Genomic DNA, 20,207 nt, shown 5'->3' with positions numbered 1-20,207 from the left:
TATTTATTTATTTTTAAATCCATAGTTAACAAGTTACCAAAATAAATAAATAATAAATCATCCACCATGTTTGTTTGTCCCTCTACTTGTAATTAGCATTGAGGCTGCTGTCTTACTGGTGTCTCTCCGACATCCTCAATCAACCACAGCACCAGAAAGGAGTGACTTGATGAAGATATATTTGTTCATTGAGATCATTCATATGTTTACAGTGTGTTGTTTAATGTGGAGACTAAAGTCCTACTCTCCGAGTAATCATGTTTTTATTTTATCTAACAGACTGAAAAAAAAAGAGTTCAAGTTGAACCCATATAGCTAGCTTCGCTGCTTGTTAATTCTCATGCGCAGAGTTGTCCACGGGCTGTCATACAGTCTGGTTTGCCTTTGATTTCTGAATCTACCCAATTATTTTGATCCCTGATTTAACCTCCTGCTCTTGGCTTTGCAATGTAGAAGCTGTCCTGCTGAAAGCTGCCTTGATCAACAATTGGACCAGGTTAAAGAGGCAGAAACATTTCCTTTCTGCAGAAATGCAATGTTGAATAAATTGGTGTTAAGAGTCAACTAGAAAACTGTAGGATGAGCTCTCGGGAGAACAGGAATCTTTCTCAGGCTTTGATATGTGTGGCTCAGAGTTGTGTGTGAAGTTAGGTGCCTGAGGGGGAGGAATAGCTTGCATACAGCCTGTGCTTGGAATACACACCATGCAGGATGTAATAATAGCAGGCTGTGTGAGAGGGGTTCAGGAACGACCTTTCTGACAAACTGGGATAAGAACTGAGCCGGTAAAACTGGCAAAAGATATCCACCGGTACAAAGAAGCTGGTACATGCAGTGACACGACGTTTAGAGGCTGTGATAAATCTAATGGAGGCCATAGCGACATTTTAATAAAGATTGTACAGGCAGTAGACTTTTCTTCACTAAACGTGACAGTGAAATCTAAGTCAAGTAGACAAACGATCCCAGGGACTTCAAAGTGTTTTTGATAAGTATGCATTTACACCTCATTGCCGCTTACTATTAAATTGCCACAAAAAAAAAGTCATGCAATTTTTTTTTTTTTTTTTTTTTTTTTTATAGTAGCACATTATAGTAATTATAGTACATGCAAAGGAAAAACAAAAGATTGACTGAGTTTGTTTTAGCTCTGCATGTGACTGAAAGAGGTTAAAGCCAGCCTTAAACAAGCTCTTCCCTTGTTTTACGAGATTCTATTGTGTTCTGGTTAGCCACCTCTCCAGCACGTGCAGAGATAAACGCGCTTTGTGAATAAGAGAGTAACAATAACACAGGATGCAAGAACAGCTACATTGTTACACGCTTCTAAGAAATCAACATGCTTTTGAACATGCACTGTCTTTCCTCTCCTCTAGGTAGTGAAGAGTTTGATTAATATGCACAGGGATGTGCAAGTTGTGTACGCCCTTGAATTAGTTGGAAAGCGCCCTCCCGTTTGCAGTGTACTCTGGCTTTTGTATGCGAATGGATTCTGGTTTGAAGAGTCTGGCTGATTGCTTGTTAGGGTTGTTAGGCTTTTCTGTGCTATTTATCCTTGCCAGTTCAGTTTTGCTTTAGCTGAAGATGTGTTGCAGACCCTCATTACTGTTGTGCTCCACATGCTATGAAATGTACCTGCTAACATTGTGACAGTGTGTATGGGGTCAAATTAGAACCTGTAGTTGATGTGGTTTGCTTTCAGATTGATATCAGAGAAGGTTTGAATTGAATTGTGTGTGTGTGTGTGTGTGTGTGTCAGTTAGTAGATTATCTGAATTGCTGTCTGTGATCTCTATAGACAACTGATATGAAAACTCTAGACCTTCACTGAAACTCACCTGCTTCAATTCCGTGATCTATGGAATCATCAATACTGGTGGTCAACAAACGGACAAATTGAAACAGTGATTTTTTCTCATGGAGGCAGCTTGTGAGGAAGGAACAGCTTTAGAAGTACCAACTGAGCAAATACTTCTGCTTGCCTGAGCCTCTTGAAAGTCAGTGAGATGTTCACCATTGAGTCAAGCAGTGTGGACTGGTTACTGTCAGTGTGAATCCTGACCATGTTCACCCAGGGCAGTGGCATCCAATTTGCATGATATAGTGGGGGACCAGTACAGGCAGCTTAACTGTTACACTGCTGCCGTCTTCTGTGTTCAGCACGTCATGGTGTATGTGATGTCATTTCTGCATGTGGGCTGTGGGCAGGTCTGGCTTAACAAGAGAGGTTCCAGTCCATCCTGGGTACGGCGCTGCTTTAAAAAACCCATCTGATCGTTTCAGTACCTATAATGTGACATTCATGGAAACAGACCGCTCAAAACAACAGACCAGTAAACTAATCTAATATGCTAATGTATATTAGCATGACGGATGGGTTTGTTTCGGCATGAACGCGCTTGCATCACTGATACTTTTTTTAAAACCATTAACTCCAAGCTTTCGGGACAGCCGTCATCCTTTCGCCGTGCAGCTGTAGTGTGTTTTTGTATTAACTTTTCAGTATACAAGACGCTGAAGCGTTTAGTCTTTCCACTACTGCTTCCGATGAGCTGCAGTTAGTTTCTTGTTTTAGCCGCTGCGTTTGTCCATCATTGTATTGTACCCAGAGTCACGGCTGCTTGTTTCAGCCCTTGCGTACACACTGGTAATCATAATAATCACTGATTGTTACATTGTGTTTGTTAGAGTAGTATTGTTGCATGACAACGGGTGGTTATGATTCTCAATGGGGTGATACTGTTGCCTCTCAGAGTGAGAATTTCTCTGCTAGTGTAGTTAAAAATGGACCCTGTGTGTGCTCTCACTGTGTATACTGCATGTGCATCGAATTCTTCTGGTTTCTACATAAGAACAGAAGACTCTTTACAAATGAGAGAATGTCATTCGCCCTGCCCGGTTCCTGCTGTCTGATTGATAAGTCTAAGGATCGATTGCACCATCGTGGATTAAATAAAGCTCAGTTTAGTGCTAAACCTGGGTTAGTTGATCAGGGGTTATTTTCTAATCACAGCTGCATTGCACCACAAACATGTAAACAGGATTAGTGAATCTTGCAATAAGCAGGTAATCCTAGATTTTTGATCAGCAATCAGTCAGTATTTGTATACACTAGATTTAGCAAATATAAAAGGAAATGTAAACAAAAAAGAAGAGTTCAAGCATTCCATTCTGTTCATTTTACTCATTATATACTATTTCTCTGCTGGGATGATGTTTTATATTAATTCTCAAAAAGCGATAACATGCAGCCTGCAGCTTTCCTTCAACCCTTCTGATCTCTAGTTGTGCCGACCGGATTGTCCTGCATTCATTCTGAATGTCAATTAGTTTTGTTTTACCTTGAGTAAACTTTAAAATATTCAGTGTGAAAGTGTTTGTAGGCTACCTAAAGTGGCAAATTATATTATATTCATTTTATTGTCCTTGATTATGATGTTTTCAGGCAAAAAAGCTTTGAAGTTAGAGACGATACATTGGATTAATTGAAGGCCACTAAAGTTTATTAAGCCCCTTTCACACTTTTTTTTTTTTTTTTTTTTTTAAGTATTAAATCTAAAACCTGGTTTAAAGTTTTGTGTAACATGATTAAAATATAATTCTTGATTTAATCTGGGTTATTGGTTGTTGCATCGACCCTCAATCTATCTCCACTGAATTTCCAAGTGTGTCCTCTGGTCCTGGTGTTTGTACTGCTCTTGAAGTATTGGTTGGGACTAATTTTATCAACTCCTTTTAAGATTTGAAAGACCCTGCTAAGCCTTGGTGAGAGGTATACTACTCTCTTTCATACACTGGCCAGCAAAACCACATTCAAACTTGACAGATGCTCAGGTTCTGAGTAGCTGAGCTCAGTCCAGCCTGCCTTACCCATGTTGTCCCAATATATAGAGCACTGGTCTGTTCTGGTGGCTGTTGTTTCATTGACAATGCTGGTTTAACAAACTCAAACCTCAATTTAATATCCCCTTACTGTAACATCACTGCTCATTTTATAAGTGTATGCTGTGGGTTTGGAAGTCTTTCAAAGCATCTATTATGTATTGTTTTTTAAATATTCAGGTTCATTATTTACCGGAACTCCAGTGATAGTTTAGGAGAGAGACACGGCCTCGCTTCATCAGCCTGCGGTTTATACCAAGCTACTCTTAATGTTTAATACACCATGTGGATTTAAATGCACCCTGAGAAGAGACTTGGGGGCCCTGCTCTTGTCAGTACCACCCCTTTGTATTCCTGAGGGGTTCTGTGATAATCTTCAACTAAAAAGATTAAACCCTCTGTGTGATGCAACTCCTGAGATCATTGGAAGTGTTGTGCTTTTCAGGCCCATTCGACATGTCCTGCTTTATTAAGATAAGCTGTAAACATGTTTAAGGGTTAGCTGCCTCAGTACATTATTGCTGTGGAAGCCAAAATATGTACTTGGTAGTAAGTTTATTGAAAGAGCATTTAAAGGTTAAAGCAAAAACACTCCCCACTGAAGCAGCTTTGTGATAACCTTGCTTTATACCTATATCTGGGAATAGCACAACTGGAGAACTTAGCCTTGCTTGCCTGCTGTTTATGTTTGAAGTACAGGTGAAGCCTTGCATTCATCAAAACTCCAGATCTCTTATGAATGTATATGCGCTATATCTATGTAAAACCCTTCATGCACTTTGTTTTACAGAGGAAGATGTGGAGAATTTTGATGTGACAACCCTACCTCAACATGTGCAAAGAAACATCGAAGCTGACAGTTTCTGGTGCATGAGTAAACTGCTTGATGGAATCCAGGTAATATCTGCCACTTCGCTCTGTTACAGCAGGAGGAACTCTCCACGGCTCTCATTTTCCTGTCATTTCTTTTGTATAAGAAGTATTTGCCACGTGGCAGCTGGGCTCTGAGAAGGGAACACAGGTCTCGTAGCGCGGACACAGCTTCTGCAGCATGTTCAATTCATAGTGCCGATTTTATATTTCAGCGGCAGCATTTTATTACTTCATGAAAATAAATGATTGCATGTTGTAATGAACATGTGCTGGCTGTCACTCACAGTCCAGAACAATCAGTACAGATTGCATTTAAAACATTGAAACCTTTTGAAGTTCAGAACACAGAACATTTCCCTACTTTGTTATACAACATTCATTGTGAAGCTTCAAATATATACCCTAGTAGGTTCATTTAAAAGTTCCTGCACCTCCCTTGTCTCTTGCTAGTGCTCTAACCCTAGTAGTTTGTTTCACCTTTTACAAAAAACAAAAATGTTGCAAACTTAACCTTTGAAGTGCAGCACACAAGCGAGGTGAAAGAGTGTACAGTTCTGTAATGTGTGCGGCTCATGCATGTTCACTGCTGTGTATCCTGACTGGTGCAGTAGTGTGTTCAGAATTGCATACGCACAGTTTTATTATAACAGAACAAACATTGTTATCTTCCAGACATTGTAGTGTGGGTTATTGATTATGCATACTGCAGGCTTTGTGTATCAAAGAGATCTTTGAACTTTTTTGCTCTGGGGGTTCAAGTTATGTAGGTCATGCACGACCTGTAGTTACAAAGACATAATTACGGGATTGAAGCCCACATAGAAACTGAGTTAGACAGCTTCACAGCCCTCCCAAACTGCGGAAATCCCTCCAAAGAAGGATGAGCGTTACTGGAGAAGCTGCTGATGTGTGTTTGCTTTGCTGCTATTTGTGAAGCTGAAGAGCATCTCTTATCACAAGGGCTGTCAGGAGCGAGTGCTTACAGGCTGCAGGGGCCAGCTCTGGCCAGATGCACCTGGGATGGAGAAGTGCTCATGCAGAATTTCAAAGGGTTATGAGGTGCTTATCCTCAGGGATTACAATATAAATGAGAAAACTTGTCTAAACCAGAAAGAGCAGGGTACGTGGAACCCGTGTCAAACAGGTGGATTGAATATTATTACTTTATTACACCAAGTAATCCAAAAGACCACGTTTAGAGTTATTCGAAACCATAATAAATAATCTGTACTGTTCTTTATCTGCATCAAAATTGTTGAATATACAGTACATAACCATCTGCACATTTGAGTCTGGTTTTCAAGCAATCAATCTATCTTTATTTTATATAGCACCTTTCACAGTGGACCACCATCACAAAGCGCTTTACAAGATAGTGAGGAACAATGCATAATACATTAAATACAATGAAATACAGGACACAGTACGTTAAATACATACAGTAAAAAAAAAAAAAAAATGCAAATACATTAAATACAGGCATAGTACATTAAATACAAGGCTAGGATGTGAGTTCTAAACATTGTGGATGTGTGTGTCATACAGAATCGTACGAGTAAGATGGAGTGAAAAACCTGAAATAGCTAGGCTACAATGCTAGAATGCTTCTTTTCTTTTGTAGGAATGTTGTAACAGGTGCAACAGGTTTACCATTTATTAGTTCCAAATACCCACATTACATTCTACATTGAGCATTATTGTTTACGACACGATACGTGCGTCTAGTATTAACAGAGATAGGCAATGGATCAGATTACCTGAACCCCTGGAGCGAGCACTCAGTCTGACACACCGATGGTCCACAATGATCCTAGAGGTGTTAGAGGCTACCCTGGCTGTGTGTGCCTCTATTCCTGCTATTTGTACAAGAGTAGGCTCAGAACATACGTGACTACAGAGTTTGTTTTTTGTTATCTTACTAATTATACCGTGTAACTAATTGTTTTTTGTAAATACAGTATAATCGTAAATCTCGAAAAACTGCTCACTTCTAAATCTTTTTAGTCATTTTTGTATTACTTGAGTATAAATACATGTTAATTTGGATTCATATGTTGTTTTTTTCTGACTTTATGTGAACGAAAAGACACACATTTGCCCGTTTTCCCATTGGAAATAGTGATATTTTGAAATATCACTATCCTGGTCACAAAAGCAAAGTTTGTGGGGAATAATAGCCATTTTCTATACTTTTGAGGCATAAGCAATTAGGAAATAACACTTACTACCCAGGAACAAAAATTGTGTTACATAGTGTTATCAATATAAATTATTTATTCAGATGTTATTTTATTCAAGTGCAACTAACAACTAACTACTATATTTAACAAGGTTACTGTGGTTAATTGTTTACCAAATTTTTCTTTTCCCATACATTTCTGCACATGCGTTATCATTTTAAACCTGTTACCATAGCAACTCTACTTATGCCAGTCACTTCCAGCAGACTGGTTTAGCATTACCACCTCATTGTACTCAGTAATTTTATTTATGCTAATGTAGAGTAAAATGCTATGCTCTGTTTTTCTTTTGAAGGACAACTACACGTTTGCTCAGCCAGGAATTCAGACAAAAGTCAAAGCCCTGGAAGAGCTAGTGAGCAGAATCGATGGTAAGTCTCTTGGTATTCTTGCTGTTAGTTTTGTTCTCTCTTGGTATTCTTGCTGTTAGTTTTGTCCTCTCTTGGTAAGTCTCTTGGTATTCTTGCTGTTAGTTTTGTCCTGTCTTGGTAAGTCTCTTGGTATTCTTGCTGTTAGTTTTGTTCTCTCTTGGTATTCTTGCTGTTAGTTTTGTCCTGTCTTGGTAAGTCTCTTGGTATTCTTGCTGTTAGTTTTGTTCTCTCTTGGTATTCTTGTCTCTTGGTATTCTTGCTGTTAGTTTTGTCCTCTCTTGGTATGTCTCTTGGTATTCTTGCTGTTAGTTTTGTCCTCTCTTGGTAAGTCTCTTGGTATTCTTGCTGTTAGTTTTGTCCTCTCTTGGTAAGTCTCTTGGTATTCTCTTGGTAAGTCTCTTCTTGCTGTTAGTTTTGTCCTGTCTTGGTAAGTCTCTTGGTATTCTTGCTGTTAGTTTTGTTCTCTCTTGGTATTCTTGCTGTTAGTTTTGTCCTCTCTTGGTAAGTCTCTTGGTATTCTTGCTGTTAGTTTTGTCCTCTCTTGGTAAGTCTCTTGGTATTCTTGCTGTTAGTTTTGTTCTCTCTTGGTATTCTTGCTGTTAGTTTTGTCCTCTCTTGGTAAGTCTCTTGGTATTCTTGCTGTTAGTTTTGTCCTCTCTTGTCTTGGTATTCTTGTCTCTTGGTATTCTTGCTGTTAGTTTTGTCCTCTCTTGGTAAGTCTCTTGGTATTCTTGCTGTTAGTTTTGTCCTGTCTTGGTAAGTCTCTTGGTATTCTTGCTGTTAGTTTTGTCCTCTCTTGGTAAGTCTCTTGGTATTCTTGCTGTTAGTTTTGTCCTCTCTTGGTAAGTCTCTTGGTATTCTCTCTTGGTAAGTCTCTTGGTATTCTTGCTGTTAGTTTTGTCCTCTCTTGGTAAGTCTCTTGGTATTCTTGCTGTTAGTTTTGTCCTCTCTTGGTAAGTCTCTTGGTATTCTTGCTGTTAGTTTTGTCCTCTCTTGGTAAGTCTCTTGGTATTCTTGCTGTTAGTTTTGTCCTCTCTTGGTAAGTCTCTTGGTATTCTTGCTGTTAGTTTTGTCTCTCTTGGTATGTCTCTTGGTATTCTTGCTGTTAGTTTTGTCCTCTCTTGGTAAGTCTCTTGGTATTCTTGCTGTTAGTTTTGTCCTCTCTTGGTAAGTCTCTTGGTATTCTTGCTGTTAGTTTTGTCCTGTCTTGGTAAGTCTCTTGGTGTTCTTGCTGTTAGTTTTGTTCTCTCTTGGTGTTCTTGCTGTTAGTTTTGTCCTCTCTTGGTAAGTCTCTTGGTATTCTTGCTGTTAGTTTTGTCCTCTCTTGGTAAGTCTCTTGGTATTCTTGCTGTTAGTTTTGTCCTCTCTTGGTAAGTCTCTTGGTATTCTTGCTGTTAGTTTTGTCCTCTCTTGGTAAGTCTCTTGGTATTCTTGCTGTTAGTTTTGTCCTCTCTTGGTAAGTCTCTTGGTATTCTCGCTGTTAGTTTTATCCTCTCTAGTCTGGTCTCTTGTTTTCCTTGCTGTTAGTTTTGCTCTCTCCAGTCTGCCATTTCTGCTTTCATTTGTGATGCCATGACACAAGTAAATAGCCCGGTTCCATCACAAATTCAGTATGGCAATATCTGATTTTCAGAATTGCGCAGTGATAGCCTTCGGTTCTGCTATTGGACTCAGCTAAATAGCTGCCGTTCTCGTGTCCCCCTTCACCAGCCAAGCAAGAAATAATGGAATCTGGATGTGTCGCTGGGAGTGTCAATCAGAAGGGAATGTTGTATAACAGTCTTCTGACCCAGCGTGATGGAGGCAAGACATTGATTTTCACTGAATCTGAACTGCAGCTGCCTGTCAGGGAGTTAGTGCAGTGGAATAATACCCACACAACATAGGGTTCTGTATTTGAGGACCAAAGACTCTTGCCAACAATCAAATGTTTTGGTTTGTATTGCTGCATCAGCACTGTAAAAAGGCTCATATACTTTGGGGGGAGAAAAAAAACTGTAATGTACTCCTTCAAGCGCCCACAGGATTCAGTTTCTTGTGAACCCCTGAACACTTGCCTGATTCAATTTGCTACTGTCTTCACATTTATCAAATGTAAGGCCAGAGGTGAATGTTGATGCTGTGTGATCCCTATGAAACAGTAGTCACAAAGCAAGGTTGCGATGCATTTGGGCCACAGTTTGAATATATATGCTACAGATCGGTACCCATTTTTCTTTCTCTCGGTCTCTTGGTTGCACGCAGCTCTGTCAAAATTGATTGGTCTTGCTCTTCCGTGAAAGGTTTTATTTACCAAGTGAACCCAAAGCTGTGCCTCGCAGAACACACAGGCAACACAGTTGTGTCTTTGCTGGATATCACTATAGAACCCTCTCTTTGTCAGAGTGTGCTGGATATCACTATAGAACCCTCTCTTTGTCAGAGTGTGCTGGATATCACTATAGAACCCTCTCTTTGTCAGTGCGCTGGATATCACTATAGAACCCTGTCTTTGTCAGTGCACTGGATACCCCCTCCCCATGGAAAGGTAACACCCTGTGTTTATGATTCGGATGCCCTGATGATCATCCGAACTGATGAACAAGACGCCTTGGATAAAGAACCTTCATAACCTGGTTTGTTTCTCAGGGAAAGGAAATGGAAACAAATGGTGGAGCAAATTGTGTTAATCATGGCCTTCCGTCCTATCGCATTTCATTTGGGACGCTTGACATCTCGGAGATGACAACCTGAACATCAATGCTGGGCTGAAATGAGCAGTTACTGCAGTTCCCTTTTGTTGAGAGAAGACTGTTCAGTCCAGCAACATGACCCCTCCCTGTTACCCCAATTGTAAACAACATACAGTGCTTCCCCTTTATAACGCTGTAGTAGGGATCCATAGTTAAGAGTCTGGGCTATTTGTTTTACGCTTTATAATGAGAATACTAGTGCTAGTGTAATGGCCTTATAACCTGTTCCACTGTATAAAGGGTCTCCGCATTGCTACTGAAACCAAACAAAAGAAACCCTTTAAACTTATTATATAGTATATAGCACTGAGTCACCAATTCATAGTACATAGTAAAAATTATTCATCACAGAAAAGAAGGCATCATTTTACCTTTGACCAACGTGCCTTTCAATGGTTTAAACAACAACATGTGAGACACACATCATTATCCTTTGACTCTGCAGCTTGAGCTGACAAAGCGATACAGTAAACGGGAAGAAAATAAAAGGATGCGGTGGCTGTTTATTTTTATTGCTGTTTTTTGAACAGTAGAAGGATACAGATGAGTTGTTGATGTGGCTCAGTACATTCCATAAAGAGTACTAGTCCACAGGGGGGGACAGGCTTGGTGCAGTGTTGCATTGTGATTTGTGATTCGATTATTATTGCAAGCATTGCCTACTCTGCCCTGCCCTGCAGTTGTCATTGTGTTGTGTTTCAGAGCATGTCCACAATCACTTCCAGAAGTACGAAGTGGAGTATCTGCAGTTTGCATTCAGATGGATGAATAACCTGCTAATGAGGGAGCTTCCCCTGCGGTGTACCATCAGACTCTGGGACACTTACCAGGTACAGAAACCCCTGCTGGCTTCAAAGCCTCTGTTTTGTCAGAGAAGGATAGTATGTGTGTCTTTAATGTGTGGGGAAAAAAATATCTATCGGACGTGGGCTGTCTCGGGTCACGGATTTCAACACTTGCAAGAAATCTAACCTCCCCTCCCATAGTAAATGTTAATCAGAAATCCTGCTTTCCACCAGCACAGAGCTTGCATTGTCGAATGATAATTAGCTGCAGAGGGTCTGTCTAAATGCTGTACAGGTGTTAGCTTCCAGGGGCATCATCCTTCCATTTTTTCAAAAGTACTCTGTAGAGGTAGTAGAGCACCGGCATGCAGTAAGTTTAAAAAAAGCTTAGTTCTTTGATACAGTTTGGTGCTGCAATAAAATATCGTATTTACATATATATGCTAACTGGCTGAAAAATATGAAATTGTAACAGTAAAGTTCGAAAATCCTTTATTATGCAATGTATGCCAATGCCAGGGGTGGAAATACTACTCCTATTGCCTAGCAGTGTGACCCATTTCTTGTTTTGCTGTGAGTTTAAAGACTCAGCTTAGCTTGTTACCTGCATTGTGGTTAATCGAGCTCTTAGTAAAACCTTGAATGCAGCAATGTATTATGGTGGTAAACTTATTTTTAAATCATAAGGGACAGATGCAATTAATTGGATTGCAGATTGTGCAAGTGATTCAGACTCTAGCCAAGTGAGTTAGCTGGCAGTTACCTTTGCTACAGAACTCAAATTATTGACACAGGTCCCATTTTCTGAATACTGTGTGCCTAATTGCTCTGTAATCTGGTTGGTGGTGAAAGCTGTGGTTTTGGGAATATAGAATACTTCTTGCAAATTTGCCAGGTAGTTCTACCAAAACCACATTCTGTTTCTGCTACACTTCGTGATGGTGCTAATTTACTGGTGCTGCATGGACTTGAATAGCAGTAATAATAATAAAGAAAGCAGTACACACAGCAGTGCCAGCCATTCTAGCCTTTCATATACGCATAATTAGGCACTTTCATAATTAGTATTTAAAAGTAAAATGTGAATTTTGAAGCTCATTTATGCAATGATCATGGCTGTTTGTTTGTCTGTCTGTCTGTCTGTCTTTCACAGTCTATGTGGTTTAAACAGTAATTGCATTGGATTTTCACAAACGTTTGTCATGGTCTTCCAACCTCCAGTCTCAGATTCCAATGAATTGATACGAACTTTAGCTAACATACAGATGAAAGTGGTCCAGATTAAGAGGACCTTACGTATGTATGTTCAGTGTATGTTTGTTTTTTTAATCTTGTGACATGGATTAAATAATGACTAAGTATGATCATTTCCAGCCAACAAAAACTGTTTCTGTTCATTATTTACCATATTGTGTCTGCATGCATGATCTGATGTGACTGTCTTGCAGGTTGCAGCTTTGACTCCCTGTGCACAATTGCACTTAACAAGTAGAACCCACTTTGCTTTACTTTACATAACCTTTATTTGCATAGAAAGATGACAAGAAAAAAACAGTCAGGATATAAAACATTCCTTCAGCTTTGCAATTTAAAAGCAGTTTCAATTTCTGTTTTCTTCTAATTCCATTGCCTGGCATAATGTATTATTGTGATGAGCACTAACCACAGCCCCGAGAGACCAGCTTGAGATGTACATGAGCAAGCTGATGCTCTGTGGACATTGTGTATTGCTGGTAATATTGCCCTGACATTTAGACACACACATTCACTACTGGAATGTCAGCAAAAATTCGCCCTTTTATCAGGTTTCCGTACTTTGTCCACTGCCCATTAGATCAGGTGAAACCCATCTCAGATGATGGACATGCTGTATATATCTTTGTTTCTCTCTTTTCTCTGTCTCAGTGCTTTGCAAAGCAAGAGACATGTTCTTAATTAGCCTCAATCTTTTATCTGCAGGTAAGTCATTGTCTGCTATAGAAACAGAAAGTGAAGGGATTGCTCCTTTTTTTGAATTGCATTTCTTCCTGTAATGAAATGTTGTGTTCCCACAATATTTAAAAACTCCTCTCTTTCTCAAGGTAATCTCCAGAACCCATTTCCTGCCTGTCTTTACCAAGGTAATCTCCAGGGCGTGTTTCTACTGAAAGAAAGTGTGAAGCTGAATTACTTCTTGAGAAAGCATTTAGAGGCATTAAGTAAACAGTGATTCATCCTGTGGAACCCATCTTTCAGACAGACCACAGCTAGCTCCATATGGTGTAGTTACAGGCAGTCCTCACGGGGGGGGGGGGGGGGGGGGGGGGGGGGGGGGGGGGGGGGGGGGGGGGGGGGGGGAACGGCTCTGTGAGCCTATTTCTTTTTTTTTTCATCAGCCACATAAAAAATATATTCTGGGGGAAAAGCTAATGAACAAAAAGTACAGCTGCATTGCATTTTAGAGCGTGCTATTTCATTGATTCGCGGTTTGGAAATATTCATAGGTTGGTTTTCTACAATGAAAACAGGAAATAAATTAAAAAAAAATTCCATCTTGTTGTTATACCAAGTACCATTCACAAAAAAACTAGAATTAGCCTATAAAAAGCAGCCTCTGACATGCCAGGAAGTGCAGGAGCAGAGGGTCAGTGTGGTGATTTCTGCATGCTGGGCATGTGTTTATCGACACGGGTAACCTTTCATAGGACCTAGATAGAGTTGCATCTGTACGCCTGTCACAGTCTGTTTGCATCACCAAAGTGGAGGCATTTCCCTTTAAAACACTACATTAATGTTTTTAATTCACTATGGCAGCCATAGTATTTTCCCACAAGTCGCGTAAAGAGAGGCCATTGCTGTGCAAAAGAAAGAAAATCAATAGAACTCAAAGCACTTAATTGAGCTTAATCGTTCCCTTCAAAGCCAGTATTCCTCCAATCTTTCTTTGTTTCTGCTTTGACCAGAGTTTCGTACGTAGAAATAAACAGGAGCTTACAATGGAGGGGGTGTGGAAGCCAAACATGGTGGTATCATTTCTGGGTCAGTTATTGTTACAATCTGCCAGGAAAACAGTTTGATTAACCCTTCCTAGAGATTTACAGGATTAAAAGGAGCAACTGTCTCATTTAACATTTAACAGGCTGTTCTTCCACGAAAGACTTGTGTCCACCCTGCGGTCCTCCTGCACTGCAGCAGAAAAAGGGCTGGTGTCATTTTAGTATCCCCAAATCCACCCTGCAAAAAAAAAGGCACCATTTTAGATAACATTTTATCTGCTAAAGTAATCATCTATAAATATGTTATAAAAATGATGGATACTAATATTCGAAACATACCAAGATAAAACATGCAACTAAAGCAAACTTTATACAGGAATTGACTTTATAACATAATAAGAAGCCTCGCTCTATCAGAGTGATTGTACAGTCTGCGCCGCCTTATCGGGATACTGATATAAGGATTTCTGCTTAAATGGGACACAACTCTGGGAGACGGTTCTTCCTGATGCTGTGCGTGTTGTTTAATTGAGACGTCACTTCTTTTAATTGGGATACAGTATTTTGAAATAATGAATGGAGATCGCTTTTCAGAGCGAGATGGGTTCGTGGCGCCCAGTGCAGGGAGTGTGGGCCTACACTGTTGTGCTGTGACTTTTGTATGTTGTGTAAGCCACCCCGAACTCTCGAAGGAGCTGGAGCTGGCATATCAACATCTCAGGTGCCTCGCCTTGTGATAACATGTGATTTCATTATTTTTAGAAAAAAAAAAAATTCAAGATTTTAAAATCGTAATAAATGGCTGTCCCCTGTTAACCCTCGCCAGTGCCTGTAATTAAATGCTTACAGGTGCTTATCAATGCATCCTGCAACACAAGGGGGAGCTGAATCTCTTCAGAAGCAGCTCTAATTCAAAGCAATTAAGGTGTCACAGTAATACATTCAACATTCATAGTGAAGCATGCGGCTGTAGCAAGCCTGCACTGTTGTGTATTTCCACCTCTGTTTGTGTTTCAAGATACAAATTTCCCAGATGCAGTAGATTGTGTGTGTTTTTTTTGTCCTTTGCAAAAAGGATCAGAGTATCTGTGTGCTAAGTATATTTGTAACATATGGAGGGTGGCGACATGAGATAGAAAAAGTTATGCAATTCCTGCCCTTTAATCTTCTTTCTGTCTATATTTATTGCACTGCTACCTGCTGTATAATCAGTGTGTTTCGTGCACGTGTAAAAGTTACAGTAATCCATGCTGTTTCTAATCTTTAGCAGATCATTTCAATAACTTGGGGGCGGATGTTAAAAAAAGCACTTTGCTATTGTATATATGGACATTCCTTATTTTTACTCCAGTATGATAAGATAATACAAAACAAATAATATAGCTCTTTATTTAAGTTCTAGAACACTCTCCATTTGCTTTCAAATTGTAAAGCAAGGTCTTTGGAATAAATCCAACAGGAATACCTACAGGGCTGCTGCATTGATGTGTATTAGTACAGGGGAGGGCTAGGTTGGCCAGGGTGTCCTCGGCTCACCACGCACCAGTGACCCCTGTAGTCTGGCCGTGCGCCTGTGGGCTTTGCCTGCAAGCTGCCCAGGGCTGCGTTGTTCTCCGATGGCTGCACGGTGAATCTGCAGTGTGTAAAGCAGCGGGCGGCTGACGGCACACGCTTCGGAGGACAGCATGTGTTTGTCTTCGCACCGCCTGAGTCAGCGCAGGGGTGGTAGCGGTGAGCTGAGCTTAAAATTAATTGGACATTACTAATTTGAGGAGAAAACAATAAATAAAAAAAGAAAAAAAAAAACACAAAAGTATGCAATATCAAGAAGTCAAATGACAAATAATATCAATAAATAATAACAGTAGAAATAACACTTGAAGAAAACAGGAAATTAATAAGAATAATGGAACACAAAATTTCTAAAATAAGCAAATAAAATAGATAAAAACACTTATTTGTTAGTCAGGTTAAAAAGACTAAAAACTGTAAAAGCCCCCATTTTCTACTGCAGGCATTGGGCTGCCAAGGATGTGTTGTTGGGATTGGTCCAGTTTTGCTCTGATGAAAAAGCGAGGAGTTGTTTGTGTTCCTCCTGCAGAACAGACGGAAGCAGCACCGCTGTGCTCAAATCTTCAATGCCTCCCCTTCACAGTGATTGCACAGCCACTGTACAGCTGTGATGAACATGCCTGGCTGTGGGCTCTAAGATGGGTTGAGAGGCACAGAATAGAAACGTGTTTCACACGCTGGCACGCCTTGATTCTGCACACTGAGCTGCCCAAGATCCGGTGAGTCTGCCAATGATTCAGGGAGGCGTATTTCTGGAGTAAAGCACCATACTTGAGATGTGTCCAGCTGTGTGTTCAAGTGCCTCTCACAGACATTCCGTTTGCAAACAATTAGCATCAAAAATGCAATTTATCAATGTACTGTGTGCTGTTCAGAGAAGCAACAAACATGCAAAGAGCTATTCAAGACAGTTGGCACCATCCCCTAATGATTATCAAACCAACAGCCATCCGTTTTAAAGCTGTTTTGCTGTTCTGTCTGCCAGTGTGTGTCTAGCCACTGCTTTAATAAATAGGCAGTGGTTGGACAAATCGTGTGACCGGCTGGTTAATTTGTGCACCTTGGTTTTATTACAGTTCATTGCTCCAGTGGCTGAGCGAGAGTGCTTGTGGCAGGTTTGAAGAGGGGGGTAGTGTTTTCTGGAAATTGAAACAGAAAAGATAGAAAATGCATTGAAGTCAAGCAAAAAAATCTGAAATTTGAGTAGGGTGGAATAAAAAGCAAATACACAGCCTTAGTGACACAGCAGAGTCCATCTGTCCCCTTAAGGTTTATATAGAAACGTGTACACACACACTCACACAAGCAGAGGTGCATGCAGGAGTTACACTTGAGTGAATGATGCTAGGGGCACCAATAAAACAAATGTAATTAAGCATCAGTCCTCGATGTACAAGGCATCATCACTGGCTAATTACAGGCAGTATCCTCTGCAAAAGTTGACGGTTGTTATAAAGGACCATGGCAATTTTGATAGAGCTTGCCACCGAGATTGCAATGAAGACATGAGAAAGAAAAGAGATGCAACCAGTTTGCTAAGCAAGTTCAGTGTACAGTGACGCGGGAAATCATGTTGTTCAGGTAAAAGGGAGATGCCCCAAGGGAAGCTGGATATAAATACATGATTGTGCCTTGGTGAAGCTGCTTAGTATTCCAGCAGTGCCTGTTTGCTGCAAATGCCTTCCTGCTCCTCGCAAGGAACAGTGATAACAAGAGAATGAGTGTTTTAGAGGTTACAGGGAGCTGGTGGAGCTGAGAGTGCCACAGGGGCTGTCTGATGAATAACGCTAGCGTTGAAAGGGTTCACTAAACAACCTGCTCAGCAGGCATTCGCCACTGTGGGATTAAAGTTCCTGCAAAAAAACAGATGGGGAACAAATAAGTGTATGCACATACCGAGAAAGGGCTCAGCCAGGACATACAGCTTAAAAATAATACACATATATATTGCTAAATATGAACACTTATGTTCTTATTAAATCAGAAGAATTAAAAAATGACATGCTTCCTCAGAATCCAAGAGCAGGTTTGGTTAGAGGTAACCAAAAATGAAGAACACAGTACCTGCAGAAGAGATATTAAATGTGATCAAGAGAGTTTTAGGAAATAGTTGTTTTACATTTGGAAATACATGTTTCAAGCAGAGTGATGGCACAGCAATAGGCTCAAAGTTAGGCATGCATTTTGCAAGCACATATATGGGTAAATGGGAGAATATGTTGTTGAGTAAAGTATATCAGAAACCTTTAGAATACATAAGATTTGTGGGTGATATTTTCGGAATATGGACACATGGAGAGGAATCTCTTTTCCAGCTTCATGAATTACCAAATAAAATCCATCCTAATATTTCTATAGATCTAAGGTAGACAAAGTCAGATATTGAATTCTTAGATCCCTTGGTTAAATTTGGTCAATGATTTATTAAAACAGATCTTTACTCAAAACCTACTGATGTGTATCAGTACCTACACATGTCATCAGCATATCCTATCCATATAAAAAGAGACATTCCTAAAGGACTGGGCATAAGGATAAAAAGTGTCTGTCCTGATGAAATTTACTATAAAAAAAAAAAATCTTAAGAGGATATAAAGAACAGATTATTGAGAAATAATTAAGAATAGTTGACAAACTCTGTAAAGGAAATGTAAAGGAAAGAGAAGGTTAAAGGAGTACCAGTAATAATTACATGTTCTAAATTATTACCCAACATTTCAAACATAGTTTGGAAGCATTTACACATACTTCATAATTCAGGAAAATATTTCTGAATGTGGCTTTAAGAAGGGATGCAAATGTAGCTGACATTTAGGTACATAGTAGACATAAATGGATTGTAGACACATTACAGGACATTAGAGAAAAAAAAACAAACTAAAAAATCCCTCATGCAAAACTAGCAACCTTGTTTATGGTATTTTGCCAAAAATGTAGTAAAATTCAATATGTAGGAGAGACCGGTACAACATTGTACAAATGCATAAAGAATCACCCATCAGACACATGAAATACAACAGTAAATTAACCAGTGGTTCAGCACTTTACAAAGAACAAGCACAACATGAATATGACCTAAAATTTATAGTTTTAGAAAAAAAATAATTTGACAATGTGCAATATAGAAAACTAAAAGATAATAAATGGGTAAGTAACCTCAGGACCAGGATGCCTGAAGGGTTAAATGAAAGGAACAGTCAATTGTTACACCAACTACAGTATGCGGTTTTAAATACGATTTAATTTAACTAGAACTAGAACTGGTTGCCATGACATCCAAAGCCTGCCCGTACCTCCAGTGTTTGTTTTCAAACACACTTTCCCTGGACAAAGGTGTGTAATACAGTATATATTCCTTATTACAGAGTATGACATGCAGTTGAAGTGTAATGAAGTTTGGAGTACTGGCTTGATAAGCCTCTTGAACAGATGAGCTCTTGAGGGGAGGCAGAGAAAATATTCTGGTTTTATGTGATGTGGGTGAAACTCACTTTGTGTTGGTTCCACATGAGAGAGCTCGGAGCTGCCTGTGTTGTATCTTTTGGTCCGGTGCTGCTTTTTTACATATGATTTTGCAAGGGTTCTGAATGTCTAAACATTAACGCTGACAGGATTGGCTACAGTTGCAGGTTCGACAATAAACAGCCACTAGTTCAAGCTATACCAGAGCTGCATGAGAATTCTAAATTATTTCCTATTGAATTCTTGCAGAGATTGTGCACAAGTGCTGATGATTTTAAAATAATGTGCATAGTGCTCAAAAGTGATTTTGTGGTGCTGTGCTTTTCCTCTTAAAGGGTTCCTCTGCCAATTAACAGACACCTTCGGCCATTCATCTAATTAACAATAATCCACCATTAAAATAATCGGCAGTGAATTGAAACCATTCAGATTCCGTTCAGTATTAGAGAACTTAGAGGCATGGTTTGGATAATCCGTGCATGTCCCTGCAGAGCACTGTAATCAACAGGAAATCAGAAAGTGGCCAAACAAGCTCTCCTGGCTTGTAGAATGACCTGAGACACAGTGGTGTGGAGGTGCCACCTGTTGTGTGGCTCCTCCATAGCCACACCCTCACCGTGCTGGGGAAAATGAGATCACTCAAGGAGAGCAGCTCTCAATAAGAATAAGCTCAGCCAATTGTCCGTGCACACTTTTCCTGGACAGCTATCTGTTGTTCTTGCTTACAAGAGGATGCAGGTTTTGTGTTTATTAGTTGATTATTTTGAATGTTCTGTCCGCTTCTCAGTCGTCCCTTGTACTGTGGCTGCTTTGTTACATCACAGTCTCTGGTGGTTTCGGTTGGTTATAAATTGTTGTTCACCCCTTGATATATTTTGCTCTTGTGGAGGAAATCGGAAAATGATTAGCGATAAACACAGTGGCTCTCCAGGAAGCTGCAGGATTCGAGCCCTCGAGGGAGATGAGCCGAGGCAGCTGATGCATCATTGGCAGTGGTCTCCGAGTATGCCAGTCGCTTCACTCTCGTTTTCATTTCCCCGTTCCCTATCCAGGACTCCTTAACCATTCAGTCAAACAGTTCTTAATGGCACATTCTTTTATTTCTGTTGCCTGGAAATCTGCAGCAGTTGCAAAGGTGTATGTATAGCTTTTAGAAAAAAAAAAAAGTGTTTGTTTCTGTAGAAATCTATTTTTTCATTGTTATTTTGTATACAGTTTTAACGGTTGATATTTATACCACTCATGAAGTCCCCTGAAGAGCTGTGTATCCTAGTTAAGCAGACTATATAGTACCTGGGGATGTATTCTGCCACTA

At 39.9% G+C, this 20,207-nt stretch overlaps 1 protein-coding gene across 3 annotated transcripts in view; it reads left to right on the top strand.

Moving 5' to 3' along the window:
* LOC121304743 (TBC1 domain family member 22B-like) overlaps positions 1-20,207 on the top strand; it is a 138,596-nt gene that overhangs the window by 98,590 nt on the left and 19,799 nt on the right. For all 3 annotated transcript variants that reach the window (XM_041236116.1, XM_041236115.1, XM_041236117.1), the window contains 3 exons: positions 4,673-4,779; positions 7,291-7,366; positions 10,801-10,928. In XM_041236116.1, the coding sequence (XP_041092050.1) occupies positions 4,673-4,779; positions 7,291-7,366; positions 10,801-10,928 (311 nt within the window). The remainder of the gene's footprint in view (positions 1-4,672; positions 4,780-7,290; positions 7,367-10,800; positions 10,929-20,207) is intronic.

This window comes from Polyodon spathula, chromosome 39, assembly GCF_017654505.1.
Source record: "Polyodon spathula isolate WHYD16114869_AA chromosome 39, ASM1765450v1, whole genome shotgun sequence".
Classification (NCBI taxonomy): domain Eukaryota; kingdom Metazoa; phylum Chordata; class Actinopteri; order Acipenseriformes; family Polyodontidae; genus Polyodon; species Polyodon spathula.
The sequence above is the reverse complement of the archived record's forward strand: the minus strand, read 5'-3'. Positions and strand labels throughout refer to the sequence as shown.